The sequence below is a fragment of the Falco rusticolus genome, chromosome 7 (genome assembly GCF_015220075.1).
Source record: "Falco rusticolus isolate bFalRus1 chromosome 7, bFalRus1.pri, whole genome shotgun sequence".
Lineage (NCBI taxonomy): Eukaryota > Metazoa > Chordata > Aves > Falconiformes > Falconidae > Falco > Falco rusticolus.
In genome coordinates, this window is record NC_051193.1 from 18832227 (window position 1) to 18847623 (window position 15397).

The 15397-nt window shown below is 39.1% G+C and overlaps 1 protein-coding gene across 2 annotated transcripts in view; it reads right to left on the bottom strand.

The window, feature by feature from the left end:
- Nucleotides 1-961: 961 nt before the first annotated feature.
- The window catches only part of ALDH1A2 (aldehyde dehydrogenase 1 family member A2), an 81892-nt gene continuing 67456 nt past the window's right edge, over nucleotides 962-15397 (bottom strand). For both annotated transcript variants that reach the window (XM_037393488.1, XM_037393490.1), the window contains 6 exons: nucleotides 13717-13819; nucleotides 10687-10871; nucleotides 9797-9961; nucleotides 9189-9346; nucleotides 8324-8398; nucleotides 962-3189 (listed from right to left, as the gene is read on the bottom strand). In XM_037393488.1, the coding sequence (XP_037249385.1) occupies nucleotides 3117-3189; nucleotides 8324-8398; nucleotides 9189-9346; nucleotides 9797-9961; nucleotides 10687-10871; nucleotides 13717-13819 (759 nt within the window). In that variant the 3' untranslated portion in view covers nucleotides 962-3116. The remainder of the gene's footprint in view (nucleotides 3190-8323; nucleotides 8399-9188; nucleotides 9347-9796; nucleotides 9962-10686; nucleotides 10872-13716; nucleotides 13820-15397) is intronic.

The following is a 15397-nucleotide window of genomic DNA, read 5'->3' on the forward strand; positions in this document are numbered from 1 at the left end:
GGAATATGGGAAGTGCTAATTGTCCACTCACAGCCCCATGACAGTGTTGTCTTGACACTAGTTAAATATAAATTAAACTCTGCTTAATGTATTCCTGATATCCCAGACTTTCAGGAGAAGTGCTCCTTTTTGAAAACTGCAATTTCAGTCTCCCGTTAGTAAGTTTTATTCTCTTTTATCCCATCTGTTTTAGTCGAGTTACTTTATCTGTTGTGATTGCCTACAGAGTGTTCATTAAACCAACAGTATTATTCTGTGACACTGAGGTATGACCGTTGCTTGCCATGCAGTGAGGTAGCTTGGCCTTATTAACTGAGTAGTTACTTTCTCTAAATAGGCACCATTTCAAATGAGGAATGCCATTCCTGGCAATGAAAGTAACCCTGGAATAAAGGGATTGCTTGAGGGAGAGTTGTCTAGTACCTGGCCATGTGAATATTACTGGCTGTCAAATGACATTCCTTGTCCTTTTCCCCCTGTTTTAGCATTTTGAAATTAAAGACAAGTAGAATATCACTCCATAAAAGATCTGAGTGTTAATTTAATCATCCCTGTGACTCATCTACTCGAGAAAGAAAAGGCATCATGATTTTTTAAAACACTATCCAAAACTCAAGCTGTGATGCAGCAGTTTGCGAGGGTGCCCCACTGGTTCTGATGATTTCAGACCTTCCCCAATAGCTAAACTTTACGACCATGAGGGTGAGCATGAACTTTGGCTATGACCTAGATCTGCAATTCACAAGTGTTTTTCATACAGCTGCAATAATATTCCAGAAAATGTAATTGGCCTTTTACTTCATTCACTTTTGCAAATGAAAATAAAGCTACTGTGAGAGCAGATCTTTTGCTAAGAAAATATTTTTTTAAATATTTTTATAGCTCTGTCAACAATAAAGGAGTCTCACAGTCTAAAGTCTTTCTCTAAACCTTTTTAATGGAAAAAACTTCATAGAAAATATCCTTTTACTTTTTTAATAACATATAACTATATACATGATTAAAAACTGTAACAAAAAGCTGCAGGGACTGGAAAAATGTTTTGTTGGATCCATGCAGATGGTACATTTAAAAAAGGATTTCACAAATCCATGTACATCAAATGGAGTTGCAATGACAGGGTTGAAAAAAATGGCAACTCTATATTATTTACCTGAATGTACTGGGAATAAAGCACAGACATACAAAATACACAAAAAGAATACAAAAGAGTACATGGTGTAAATGCTGTTAGCACAGGAAGTTTCTTTTTTTAAGTAAATAGGAGAAAAGAAGTAAAATCTCCCTTTTCACATTTATATTGCAGTTTAAAAGATAATTTATCTCTTATTTGCTGTATTTTGTTTTTCTTCACTCTGACATATGCTACAGTAGAAGTATATGGCATTTGCAGTTAACAACTCAGGAATATTTTGATTCATCTCCATGTTTGTGAATGTACGTCATTTCTGAATAACATCATGTATACATATTGCTTTAAAAACACACGTTTGACATGAGTTAGAAATACAAAATATTGAGGGCCACCACACCACAAAGTGCTGGATACTCTTGTCCTGATCCAGCAGTATGTTTAAGGACACACACAACTTCAAATCTAAGAGGAATTCCTCAGAGAGTAAAGGAAGTTAAGAACATGCAGAAATGATTTGCTGATCAGGTCTGGAGTTTTCAACAGTTCATAGTATAGACTCTGCAGCTAGGAAAACTGTTACACCTGAGGCCGTAATTCTGTCCTTATACCCCAGATAATGTAGCTACGCAGCATAGATGATTTACTGTACTTTTAAAATAAATTTTCTTAATTCTAAGTTAAAACATAAAATGAAACCTCTTTAAAAGAAGTCTGGGGAATCGATGAGCTCTGCAGCTGGAAAGAAGAAAGAGATGGTGTTTAGTTTGTTAGTTACAAGTTGGAAGAGATTCTGTAGGCAGCAGGTAATAATGTGACAGGTTTTAAACACCTCACTCTAAAAGAACTTGCTCATATTTTTGTCCTGGGTCAAAAACAAAGAACAGACATAATTGAAAAGCCAGTACCAGCCAGTAAGGTCACCTGAGGCTTACAAGCGTGCTGAGGATGGCAAGCCATCGTTTAGCAAGAAAAGAAAGTCAAGCTTACTTCTTGTCAGGTGGGCTTTTGCTGGGTTCCTCCTGCTGTAACAAGTACTTAAATAATTCCCAGTGTAATCACAGGCAGTTTAATAGCAGAAAAATAAATGGGAGTCTGTGTGCATATACTTGAAAGGTGAAAACAACAACAGTAACAACAACAACAACAGAACTAGACAAGCAGTGAAAGCTGAGATACTCTGTGAAGCCTTGGGATCTGTTCCTGTTCTCCTTAACACCCTCGCACCCTGTCTGGCCATGCTTTTTGGCAGGCAGGTAAAACCTTTCAAGTTCCTGTAAGTGAGGGAGGATTTTTGCTTTAGCAAGGCATAAAGTAATTATGAAAATACGCTTTGAAAAACAAATCGCTGTGGGTCATGACAGCCAAATCCCACAGAGAAGTGCTTGGATTCCATTGCCATGTAATGGTTTGATTCCCTCCCCAGTTTGACCTCTTTATGGGAGCATGCTAATTGGAAAGTTGCCAGTATACCAGCTTTTGACTCGTTACTGTTCAGTCTGTTTACTTTTTAAGAACATCAATGGTACTTGTTTATGTTGTTCATTGCTAGCATTATGGATTAAATCTGTCTTGCAAAGCCCTGATTGAAACTAGAGTATCAGTACAAGGCAGGTCTGTTTGAGAAGGCAACCTGAAAGCAGTAAGACTTACTTTGTTTATTTAAAGAAGAGATAAATGTGTGTGTGCATGCATTTGCATTTAACAGTTTTATACTAGAACCGTTATTAAATCATGTCCGATAACAATTTTATCTCTTGTTATAATTTGTTTTTTAAAGATGTAATGATTCTCAGGCGAGTGTTATGAAAACATGCAGAGCTGGTTTGCATTATGTACGTAGTTATGTGCCCGGTATATATGTTGCAACTTAATTTCTTATATATATATTGTGTAACACTTTTTGTTCCTGAGTGCTGGTCTCCATAAGGAATAGAGAGGGTGGCATCATGTGCTCTTCTGCACAATGTGGTCCTTTGTCATTTTAGGAGTTCTTCTGAGGGATCTTTATTGTCACAGTTTTAACTTCAGAATATTCTCTCAGTCCACATTCACCCCTAAAAAACAAATTGCAGCGTCAGCTTATGCCAGCCATTAATTCTTCACTAAGCAAAAACCTTGATAAAGTTAAAATACAACCTAAAATTCTCAGCATAGGTTTCTGTTGGACTATAATTTTATACAGGTTTTCCTTTCATGCCATCTTTCAGAAAACCTGAAGACGAAGTTTCAGTTTAGGTCAAAAGATCAGTGGATGCCTCCAGCATTTGATAAGAAGACACAGAATGATATTAAATCTAGAAATACTCATGGTCCGTTGATTAAACAGTTGGGAGTAAACTGATGTCCTCTGTCCACTGCAGACCTTGAAAATATCCGAACACCAAGACCTACACCACTGGTCAGTGAAATTACTTGCTTATATTTGCACTCAAGAAAGAGAAAGTCCAAGCAGAGTACTATGGAAAATGGACTACTCACAACCCTGGATAAAGATGACCTTGACTCCTAATCCACTGATCTTTTTTCCCAGACGAAATATCCAGCAGCAGCAATCAGCATTTGCACATACTGTGAAAGTGTTGAGCTTGCTCAGATTTCCGCTGCATTTACATAGAAGACTTCTTTTGGTCCTGGCACAGCATCTTACGTAAGATCTCCTGCACTGCTAGAAGCTAGCCACTTACTAGGTCCCAGGCATCTGACACATGGCTCTGCGGGGTATGTGTTCTGCTTTGGATAAATTATGCTTAAGAATTGGGTGTTTCTGAATGCTATGTAGATTTTCTTGTGGTCAGCTCTGGCCTGGCTCATCTCTTTGGCAACTCTGCTGAGGTTTAGACTGGGATATTGCTTGGCTTCTTGGGAGTCAGTTCTGTCCTCTATGGAGTATAGGTATTTGTATTTTGCTGTGCATGTTTTGAGCAATGGAGAAGTGTGTTCAAGTCACTAGTTAAGTTCTAGTATGTCTGCCGGATGCTGTGTATGTAAAGCAGACAGTGTCCCCACTTAGAAACAGGTGCAGTCCAATTCTGGAAATAGAGTTTCTCTTCTATATGAACTCATACTTTTGTACAAGCTCTTGCAGACATTTGTTTCTTGGTTAAATTTTTATCCCACCCCTACAACACACACAATATTGCTCCCTTACTTATATTAAAATCTAAAAAGTACCGACATGCATATCATGCATATTTGACACTGTCTTCCCTCTGGATCCTCCTGTGCAGAATTTAATGCCAGCTGCACCATAAAGAATATTTCAGGGGAGCTCTTCAGAACCCCCTTTTAAGAAGTGTTGCTTTCAGAATGGAGTGAAGGATGTCCTGGTGTCAGCTGGGATAGAGTTAATTTTCTTCCTAGTAGCTGGTGCAGTGCTGTGATTTTTGGATTTAGTATGAGAATAATGTGGATAACACACGGATGTTTTAGTTGTTGCTAAGTAGTGCTTACACTAAGTCAAGGACTTTTCAGTTTCCCATGCTCTGGCAACAAGGAGGTGCACAAGAAGCCCAGAGGGAGCAGAGCCAGGACAGCTGACCCAAACTATCCAAAGGGATATTCCCATAGCACAGGACATCATGCTCAGTATATAAACTGTGTGTGTGGGGGGGGGGGTTGGCCAGGAGGTACTGATCATTGCTCGGGGACTGGCCGGGCATCAGTGAGTGCGTGGTGAGCAATTGTATTGTGCATCACATGGGGTTTTTTTTCTGTTGGGTTTTATTCCTCTTCCTTTTTCTTTCCCTTATTCAGTCAGAAGGTGGGGCAGAGGTGAGCAAGTGGCTGCATGGTACTTAGCTGCTGGCTGGGATTAAACCACAACAGGGGCCACTGTTCAAAGCAGTTAAACTCCTCTGCACACCCCTGGTGTTGCACAGCCTACTTGGTATTTAGCTCTACACTGTAAATTTTACAAAAAATGTAACACTGGGGGAGGATCTCCTGTAACCTTCCTTGGAACGTTAATTCATTTGGGTAGAAATACCAGTATTTACCAGCCCATTTCACTACACCTGCAGTTTTGAAAACTTTCTGATGTGCCTGTTGGCTTGGTAAGATGTACGTGTGATGTAGTGGTTGATATTTAACTAATTCAGGCTGATAATTCAGTAGCATTTTAAGATCTATCAGAATCTAAGTATATGCAAGGAAATATATTAGTAAAGATTTTTAGACAATGTGAAAGGTTCCCATTGATTTGGACCACCCCACCCCCAGCTTTCAGTAGAAAGTGGTAGATTCATCTCCAAAGAATGACCAAAAGCTTTAGCTATTTATCAGACTCAGCGCAGCCCCAGAACTATTCCCTTATGGCTCAGTGGAAGCTGTCACCAGGAGCCGCATGGAGCTCAGTATCTAATGCTAGTAAGTCTGTCTGTGTGAAAGTTTGTGCTTGATTCACTAGGGTTGCGACTTGGCTCCAGACACCTGTTGGACATGTTTTTGCAACTCACTAGATAACCTAGCCAACAGAGTATCCAGCGCCTTTATGTAGGTTCCAGCTGCTGGTTGGTTTCTTATCTTGGTCTGGCAAACAAAATTAGATATATTTATTGTCTATTTCTTCAGCTTAAGGCTTCAGGGCCTTACATGTTTGTTTTCTGGCCTTAAGTTTGGAAGTGGCCAACTGTGATGAATTCTAAGGCAAGTATTTTTCAAAAGTTAAAAAGTCACTCTTGCTGAATAGAAAGATGGGTTATGCCAGACATTCAAAGCAGCAGAGTCAGCGTGTGTTCAATTAAAGGGCTCGCTTGTCCCCACAGCCTTTTACAGGGAAGCAGGGAGCAATGACATCCTGTTCTATGGCCACTTCGGGTCTTCTTGAATTGCAGTTTGGTATCAGGGTGAGGACAGGGGTTGTGTCTGTGAAAAGGAAGGAGCCTATGGGTCAAGTTCGCATGATGCTATCCCTTGGTCGTGTAGGTGTGAGGGAAGGGGAACAAACTACTCTTCAAAAAGAAGCGTTACATGCTGTCTTCCCTTGTTCATTCAAAAAGAAAAAAAGATAAGGAAAAGAATTATAACTCCAAGCTGTTCTGCTGCTTGCAGTTCTTTTCGGGAATGCAACTATGCACTTCTGTATCTCAGAGCTATCGAGACAATAGCAATTCCTGTGACATTAAAAGATAGGTTTGAAGTAGAATGGCACCTTCTTCCCTTGAAGACATTTGGACAGAGACCAGAATTTTGTGGAGGACTCAATCTAATACAAAATGGCCACATGTGGCTATCTGGGATAAGTCACCTGATTTTTAGTTACAGGAGTTAAATTTTACATCACTCAGGTTGAGATAAGAAGCTTTAAAGAGGTGTAAATGTAAAAAAAACAACCCTCTTTTAGACTCCTTTAAGAATACAAGAATATTGTAAGTAGCCTTAGTGTAGACAGAAATCAGATGTACTGTGTACATGTGTTCTGGTTCTCTACTGGTATGCACATACCCTGCTACATTTTGTGGAAGTGTAAAGTGAGTATAGCAATCTCAACATTATGTGTTCATTTCTTCCCCATGTGTGAGAAAAATCTGTGAATTTAAATGGAGGAACAAAACAAGTCCCAGATAATACAGTGCTAGCACAGACAGCACAGTGGCACAATGATGTTCTGGCTGTAACACAGCTTAGCAATGACACACGTATGTATGGACACTTTCTCTTTTTTTTTTCTTCTTTAATTGCCTGACTTATCATTATTTATGCTGTAAAACATGGCCCTTAAAAACAGGGATCTAAGAAACTGTGGCATTTTACTAAAAAGCATGCAGATATTAATGCAGGGGGAGAGGCGGTGAATTAGGAGGTGATATCTGATCAAAGAGGTTCTGAAAGGAGTAGAATAATTACTCGTAAGTTTTCAGGCATCTTTGTGAGATAGAGATTACTGCCATTCCAAACATTTATTGTTTGTGATGAATATTTTCAAAGCTGCAGATGGGAATCAAGTGTACAACTACCACAGAATTTTCCATGGGAGCTGGGGTGCTGCCTGGTTTCCCCCTCTTTCAAAAAAACCCTACGATATCAATATGTGAATATTTTGCTTGCACAGTTAACCTCCCTGAAGTCAATGGGGTCACTCCTCGGTGTCAAGTTACTCATGTGCTCTATCGAGCTTAGTAGTTTTAGAATATTTTCACAATGATAAGAGTTAGATGAGCTGACATATTTATGCCAGTGTGAGATCACCTCATAACTCATGAATGTGGAGAATAGTATGAATGTGTTATTCAAAGTACTCCCTAATGAGGGAAAATATTTCAGACTACATAGAGCTTATTTTATAGATCAAGTTGTATACTTCAACATATTTAAAGTTTTAAAGAGTTTGACCTTACTTTAGTTTTACTGCTGAGTTTGCCATTAGCCGTAAGCTATTTTGAAAGCTTAGGTGAGACATATCTGGTATACATGCCTCCTGCACAGAAATTAATTGAATCCTTTGTATGTGTAACCAATCTGGGTCTGATACAATTGCTAAACTTCCTTGTGATTGTAGTAAGAATTAAAAACTGCTAAGACTTTTAAATTAGGTACATGGGACAGTATTTGAGCATAGAGCTCCATTTCAAAATATTTGGCACTTAGTTCTAAACGGAATAAGAAAAGACAGAAAGCTTTGTAATGGAAGGTGACTTTTTGAAAGGGATGTAAACACATTTATCTATCCTTCTCTAGGTCTGATTTCATTTAACATTGTTTATGAATCTGGAAGAGACAGATAACATTTTAATAAATTTCAGATGCCCCTATATTAATAAATGTAGGGAAAAGTGAAGAAAGGAAAAAATAGCAAGAGGCACAAAATATATGGCAAAACAGCTCTTGAACAACCAGTCAACAAGCACACAGCAGTACCAAAAAGAGAATTTTTCTGCAAAAGTGCTGGTTAATATGGCCAAGAAAAACTCCCAGAAAACACAGGTTACAAGTTCAGAAAAATACCTGGAGATTTTCAGTTCCTTTTGGAATAAAAAGGGAGTTCCAGTAACTTACTCTGCTATTACAAAAAAACCCCCACCAAACCCCCAAAATCTTACCATGTAAATCAATTGCATTTAGAACTGGCATTGATGGTCAGTCATCTTATGTTATGCCCTCATCCTCAGATGGGAATATTTCCTGATCCGGGAGTCACTAATTATTCAGTTGTAGAGCTGAAAACAGTTTAGACAGCAGTGTAATACTTACATCTCTCTCCCATTGCCAGACATTTTGAATCCTCCAAAAGGACTTTGGGCATTTAAGGCATTGTAGCAATTTATCCTGTAACAGGAAGAGGCATTAAGTCCAACAGCGCTGTCAGAGAGACCTTTGGACAACTCAGAGAGGGGCTGAAACTCGTGGAGCTAAGGACACTGTGTATCTCTTAGTAATAACAAACGTCTTATGTTGAAAAGAAATGAGGCATTAATGCCACAAAAACATTCTGCTCCTTACTCGTAAGGAGAATGGGGTTTGGCCTGTGAGGACTGGAGGAGGACACCGAACACTTAGGTGCAGCTTCAGTAATGAACTCGTAAATCTGCTGACAAACCTCAGTGCCAGTTTATAACAGAGAGCTATTAGATTTGAATTTGTCCTTTTTCTCCCTGATTTTTCATGGATCTTTAGTTTACCCAGGCTTGATATATCAAATTGCAAGCTATTAAACTCTGGAAGCAGCATTACCTATTCCTCAGCACTAGAGAGGTGTCCCCTCAGTTCCCTAACTTTGTAGAAAGTACATGATTCTTTGTGCCTTTAGCAGAAACCTCACAGTACTCCTGCTCCACGGAAAAGATTGTTTATACTCTGTTTTCAGTAATGCCATTCAGCAGCATGGCTGCCATGCTAATGGAAAGCAAGGCACTTTCCAGTTTTCGATAGCATTCACCCGCAGTGAGCAGAGTCCCAATGCCTCCCTACAGCTGTTCTGTATCTTGGTTTGTGATTCAGCACTAGAATGGTCTAGATAAACATTTTTCAGACAAAGGGTGTAAAACTGAGGTGCCAAAATGATAACAAGTCAAACTTTTTATCTCCAAGAGCAGGAGTGTGATAGCTTCTGCCTTACCAGACTGTCCCAGCCTGCATTGCTGAAGAGACTGTCAGGGCCTTGTTTATGTCATTTGTAAAGACAGCAGCTACCAGCCCAAAATCAGAATTGTTGGCTCTCTCTATAACTTCATCCATGGTTTTAAATCTCAGTATTTCTTGAACAGGCCCAAAAATCTGCAACAAAGATTAATCATTAATTAATAAACCAGCCCACTCAGAGGCATTTTATTCCTGGTTTATTCTGCTTTTTTAAATTGTCTTCTCTCTCCTGTTGTACTCTTTACAAATTCCCACATCAACATTTAATAGTGATAATAGCTGTTTGTAAAACTCTATGAATTTCCCAAAGCAGCTGCCTCAGTGGAACCCATCCATTCTTCCCTTATCTCTTCTTTGAGGTCTGAGACTTTACAACCAATGACAAAAATGGAGTGCCATTACCCACCTGATGTCAATTGCTGTGTGCATAAGGAATTCTGAGAATGCTTTACTTTTTTTTTTTTTTTTTTTAATATATATATATAGAGAGAGAGAGGTAATTTTCACTTTAAAGCTTTTGTCTCAGGAAATAAAAGAAAAAATCATGTAGAGTACATTATAAAATGATCTCGTGTGAGTGAATACCTCCTCCTTGGCAATCCGCATGTCATCTGTTACATTGGAAAACACTGTAGGTTCAATGAAGAAGCCCTTTCTTCCTAGCCCTTTGCCCCCACATTCAAGTTTTGCTCCTTCAGTAATGCCACTTTGAATCAGTTCCAAGATCTTGTTGTACTGTTTCTTATCAATCTGAAAGAGAGGAAAAGCCATTTGACTTGCAGACCATGTGCTGACAAAATTGGTTTTGTAGGCAAGTAATGTTGCAGTGAGTAGACTCATGGTTATATTTACTACTCCTTGAGCTGGAGATGCAAAAGATCTACAAATAGCTGCTGACTGTAACCTAGGGTTTGGTCTTCTTAAGGATGTGTCCCCTTACATATGTGGCTCAACCCACATTCTTGCTAAGCAATGTGGTTTATAAGCACAAATGAAGCAGATCATTACTTTTTTTCCCAGGTTATCTTCCTGAAAATGGTATAAGCCCCGCTGGGTATTTGTGGCAGGAACATTTTCTAAAGAACTATTTCTAACTCTGCCTATCGTTTGCTTGGAATTCCTGTCTCTCTAGTGGTCTACAAGCACAGATACAGTTGTAGACAGTTCTTGAAATTAAGTGTCCGCAGAGACTTTTGAGAGCTTCTCACAGTTTACAGCTGTATCTTGTGGGCTGAAGATCAGAATATTGCTGTTAAAGCTGGGAGGCAAGATACTTAAGACGAGAGTTTTTACTTAACAAGAAACACCTCTGAGCTGCACAGATTATCTGCTCCCGTAGAATTTTAATCTTTAAAATGTTTATCATGTCAGCTACCCTGGACTGTGAGTGAGTATGCACTGACTGACCTCCATCTTAAATTTTAAATGCTTCTAGGCACCTTCGGGACTGTAAAGCTGAAGCACTGTCCCTTTACCTGTGGACCTTGTTCTGTAGTTGGGTCAAAAGGGCTCCCCACAACTCTCCTCTTTGCACGTTCTACGCTTCGTCTAACAAACTCTTCATAGATTGATTCTTCCACATAAATCCGTGAGCCTGCAGTGCAGCATTGACCTTGATTGAAGAAGACCCCTTGGTGAGCTTGTTCCACAGCATAGTCCACTGAAAAAACCAAGACAGCATATGTTGCTCTGAAACATCATAGACACTTCTGCTATTGCACCAGTGTCATGTGTATTAATTACACAGTGCCATATTCCCAAAACTTCAAAGCAGAAGTAGGATTTGGTTAAAAAACATAGAACAGTAGCCAAATCAAAACATACTATTGTTGTGTTGGGTCATAAATGAAGATGATTGATTTTGTTTTGTGTCATAATCCCTGTGCAAACAGTCAAAATTATTTTTTCCCCATTTAACTGTTTGAGAAACACTAGATTGCAAGGGACCACTTGGGACTTCAGACATCATCTAGGTAAAGTAGGGACCATCGGTAATTAATACATTCCATATGCCATCTTGTGACACAAGCCACAAAATATTGCTTAATATCCCACTGCAAAAATTAAATCAAGACAGTGTTCTAGCAGTCTAGGAGTAGGGTATGCAAGAGTCACCAATGTCTTATGTGCCAGCAACATGTAATTTATCAACTAAAACCCCTAAGAAACTCTAGGAAGTGGGTTGTGCCCACAAGTCTGTTTGAGTGGGGTCAGTAGAGAAGGGGACAATTTGTCTCTGGTCCCAAGTTTGCACTTGGTTTGATACTTCATATGTGAGAATTATAGCCAACTAAATACTTGAGAAAATTTGACTTTGATAATGGCAAGACCTATGCTCCCCAAAAAGCCAGGTTATTTTTCTGCAAGACAGAAACATCTTCTTGGCCTGTACAGGTGACCGGGTAAGGCTTTAAAAATACAGATCAAGTATAGAACAATCAACCCTTGATTTCTACTCTTAATTTCCTTGGAGGTACAACTAATGCATCCACTATCCAAGCAGGAAAGAGGATCTAGTCATATTTAGACATTCAGTGCTAAATTAGCTCTAAATTAGCTAAATCGTAATAGCTGACTAGACAAGAATATTGACTTCATCCTTAAACCGTGATGGCCTACAATACTATAATACCTCTGTTATCAGCTGTAGCACTTCAGAACATTGCTTAGTCTTTTATGGAATAAGCAAAGCAACAGTGCTTTACTTTCAGCACATCCTAGACAACTCCATCTAACAGAAATGCCTTATTCTGCCCTCAGCATGGTCTAGAAAAAAAAAGTAAATACAGGCTATTCCCTGAACCACATTCAAATTTTCCCAGGCAGCTCCATGGAGATTGAAAACACTGGTGGATAGAACTGATTAACTGATGTTTCTTCCTCTATTGTTAACGCAGTTTTTCACCATGAGGGGCTCTAACCATTCTTCTTTGGTTTTTTGGTGCGCTTAACTTTCAACAGCTTTGTGATGCTTTCTGCTAACTTTTGGCACACAGTGTTCCTCAAACAACAAACAGCTCCTTTGGAATGGTGAGCAAATCGGCTGCTGTTCTTTGAAGTCTGAGTCTCAGGTCAGGTGCTAGTGGTTGTAATTACGGGAGAGCCAGAGAGCTTTAGTATGATACACTGTAGAACAGACCTCCTGAAGAAGACTGTGCTCTCTCCTCTGTACCCTGTTATTCCCCTGTTGCCAGTAACTTCTCCCCACGTCCTCAACCCTATTTGGTAGGTACAGCAAGTCACAGATAAACTACAGCTCTGTGTGGCAGCTGGGAGCATCTGTCTTTCCCCTGCGCAAGGCCGTAACGCAGGCTGCCCCCAGCATATATTACTCTAGTAGAAGTGTTCAGGTGATCCAGTCTGAGTTAGTACATTAGGGACATTTGAGATGTGATGATTTCTGGTGAGAGATGGAGATGAGTAACTGGGGTAGAAGGCTGTAACATCTGCATCTGGCTCCAGTTGACAGGAGCCTTTCTAGCTTACTGGGATGACTCTGGCTGTAACTTAGACCCCCAACTTTGTAAAACGTTTCTATGTAGAAAAGCTGCTGAAAGTTCTCAAGCTTTCCCTAGTCTTTCAGACATCAGTAAGTTTTGAAAACACATATAGAATTGTAACCAACTTTTGTAGTTCATGCTATTCAGAATCATTTTTCTATTCACTTTCCTCTTTTAAATTAAAAGACCAAATCCTTACATGTCTATTTATTTGGGTTACAAAGTTCCCAGAAAATGCATTGAGTACAGTGTGCCTGGACAAAGCCTGAAACAATAGCTCAAAGCAAGGTGTGAACTGTCCTATTCATCTTAATGGGGTGTTAACTTCAAAACCTCCTGCTGACAATTTAGATATCAACATTTTTAACTATTTTGTTGCTGATAATTTCAGCAGAAACTTCGTTTTGTGTTTTTATCCTGTCCTAAACGGGTGTCCTGTACCTTCTCAGGTGCCAAAAATCTCAGCTGCACATCATCCAGCTGCCAAAATCTTCAGCTCCCTGCTGACAGTGGCAATGAGAATATTTCAATACACAATTCTTCAATTGTGAAAATTAAAAAAATAGAACAATCTCCGTTTGTAGCTACTATCAAAACAGCTTAACAAAGGAATACCGCACTGACTAGATGAGCAACTCAAGTGTAAATTAAAGCCCTCCCTTTTTATAATCACTGTGAAGCAAAAAAATAACAGAATTTCCAGATTTAAAGCACTAAACCACCTTGCTGAGAATTTAGGATGACAATTCTGTATGCATGGTTATAACTTTTTTGTTTTCTTGTTGTCTGTGAATGGGTGTGGGTTCAAATGTTGTCTTTTTGTAAACATATAAAGTTAGGCTGCTTCTGTAAGATTAGAAAGTGCGATTAGATACAGCTATATTGGTCCATTTCACTTTGTGTGACAGATATGCCCTAAAATTAAAAAAAAAAAAAAAAAAAGCAAGAAAAAAAAAGACACTACATAAACATGTTTTTAAGAAAAATATGGAAATGCTGACTTACAATCAGCATCTGCAAAAATAATGTTTGGGCTTTTCCCACCCAGCTCCAGTGTAACTCTCTTCAAATTACTCCTTCCAGCTGCTTCTTGGATCAGCTTCCCAACCTGAAAGGAAATGGAGACACATTTTACAGGGAATGTAGTCATACAGTTCACTTTAACAGTCAAAGTTGGCTATCACTGGAACAGAGCTTTATATAATCCAGCAGGTTCTTCAATCCAAACGGATTCTCATCAGCAGTGGACAGCTTTCCAGTTTTTTTTTCTAGCAATTGAGAAGGGATAAGGCACAGCACAAAGTGTTTGTACCCTTCACCCATTTGTACCTATGCTAAACATGCTTGGGGCTTTCGTTTAGGGTGCTTTATGAGGGCTGAATTAAAACTCTGAAATTGGTGTAACTACAATTACTTCCATCCAAACTAGTGGTATGTTCACAAGGTTTGAGATTATTAAGAGGTTTAATTACATAATTTTTTAGTGGAAAAGTATAGATCTGATATGTGAACATGTATTAAGCATGTATTAAGCTTATTACTATTCATTAGTAGTAACTGCTATCATACTTCTTTATATAGTCTAGGTATTAGTTACCCTGGATGATCACAGCTTTTAGAATTTATTCTACTCTTACTACTTACAATTACTAAACTGCTAGCCAACCTGTTTGACTATAGGAGGTCATATTTTTCTCCTCAAAATACAGTTTTCAGTGCCCAAAGGTTTAAGTAATTTGACCATGAAATCATGATCAGCATATGACAAATTCTGATGAAATCATCAGCCTTTTCTGCAGGATAACAGAACATAGCAGAATACCAAGTACAGCAAGACATTACAAAAGCACCATCCCAGACCTGACACTCAGCTGCACCACAGATAATCTTAATATGGGTTGAGGAGGTCAAAAGCACCCCCAAAATGTCTTTGTAGATTGTGGGGTCAGCTGGAGCAGAATGCAGCCCTGTGGCTGGAGCAGCTGCAAATTGCGGATCTCACCAAGGGATATGAGGGTAGACTGAACAGAGTAGCAATCCAACAGCTATATATTTGACATGTTTCCACATTGGTACAGTTGGAGAGGCAGCTGTGCACCCTGGAAATTCTCTCCTCCTTGGATCAATGAACCCAAAATAGATCAAATTCTAAACTTGCAGTGTAACTATGCCATTTTGCCAGCTAAGGAAGTAATCACAGGTAGGTTTAGGCCTCTACATGGTGAAACACAGGATTAAAAGTATCCATTGAATACTGAGAAGCTTGAGAATCTTTTCTTTTAACTGGGACATTCTTTTAAGGTCACACAGAAAATTAGATGTGAAGAGATGGGAGTGGGTCCAGAGCTGGACTTTTTTCTCCGTGTAGTACTCTGGTCTCTTCTAGCTGTTTTCTATTTCTAAGATCAGGTGAGTGAGATTCCCTGCAGTAAAGGGTTAATGGATGAGAAGCTGAACCTTTCAGAGAACTGAAGGCAGTCTGCTGGAGAAAGTTAAGTCAGCACTGGAGTAATCAAAAAGCAAATGAAACAGAAACCAGGGCCCCCACAGAAAAAACAAAGCAAAACCCCCACAGGATAACGAAGGAATTGTCAACCACTTCATGTACCTTTGTGATTAACTGTTTATCTGGTGATACCACAGTTGAGTGTGACTGAGGTTATTTCTTTTTTTTTTTAAAAAAAAT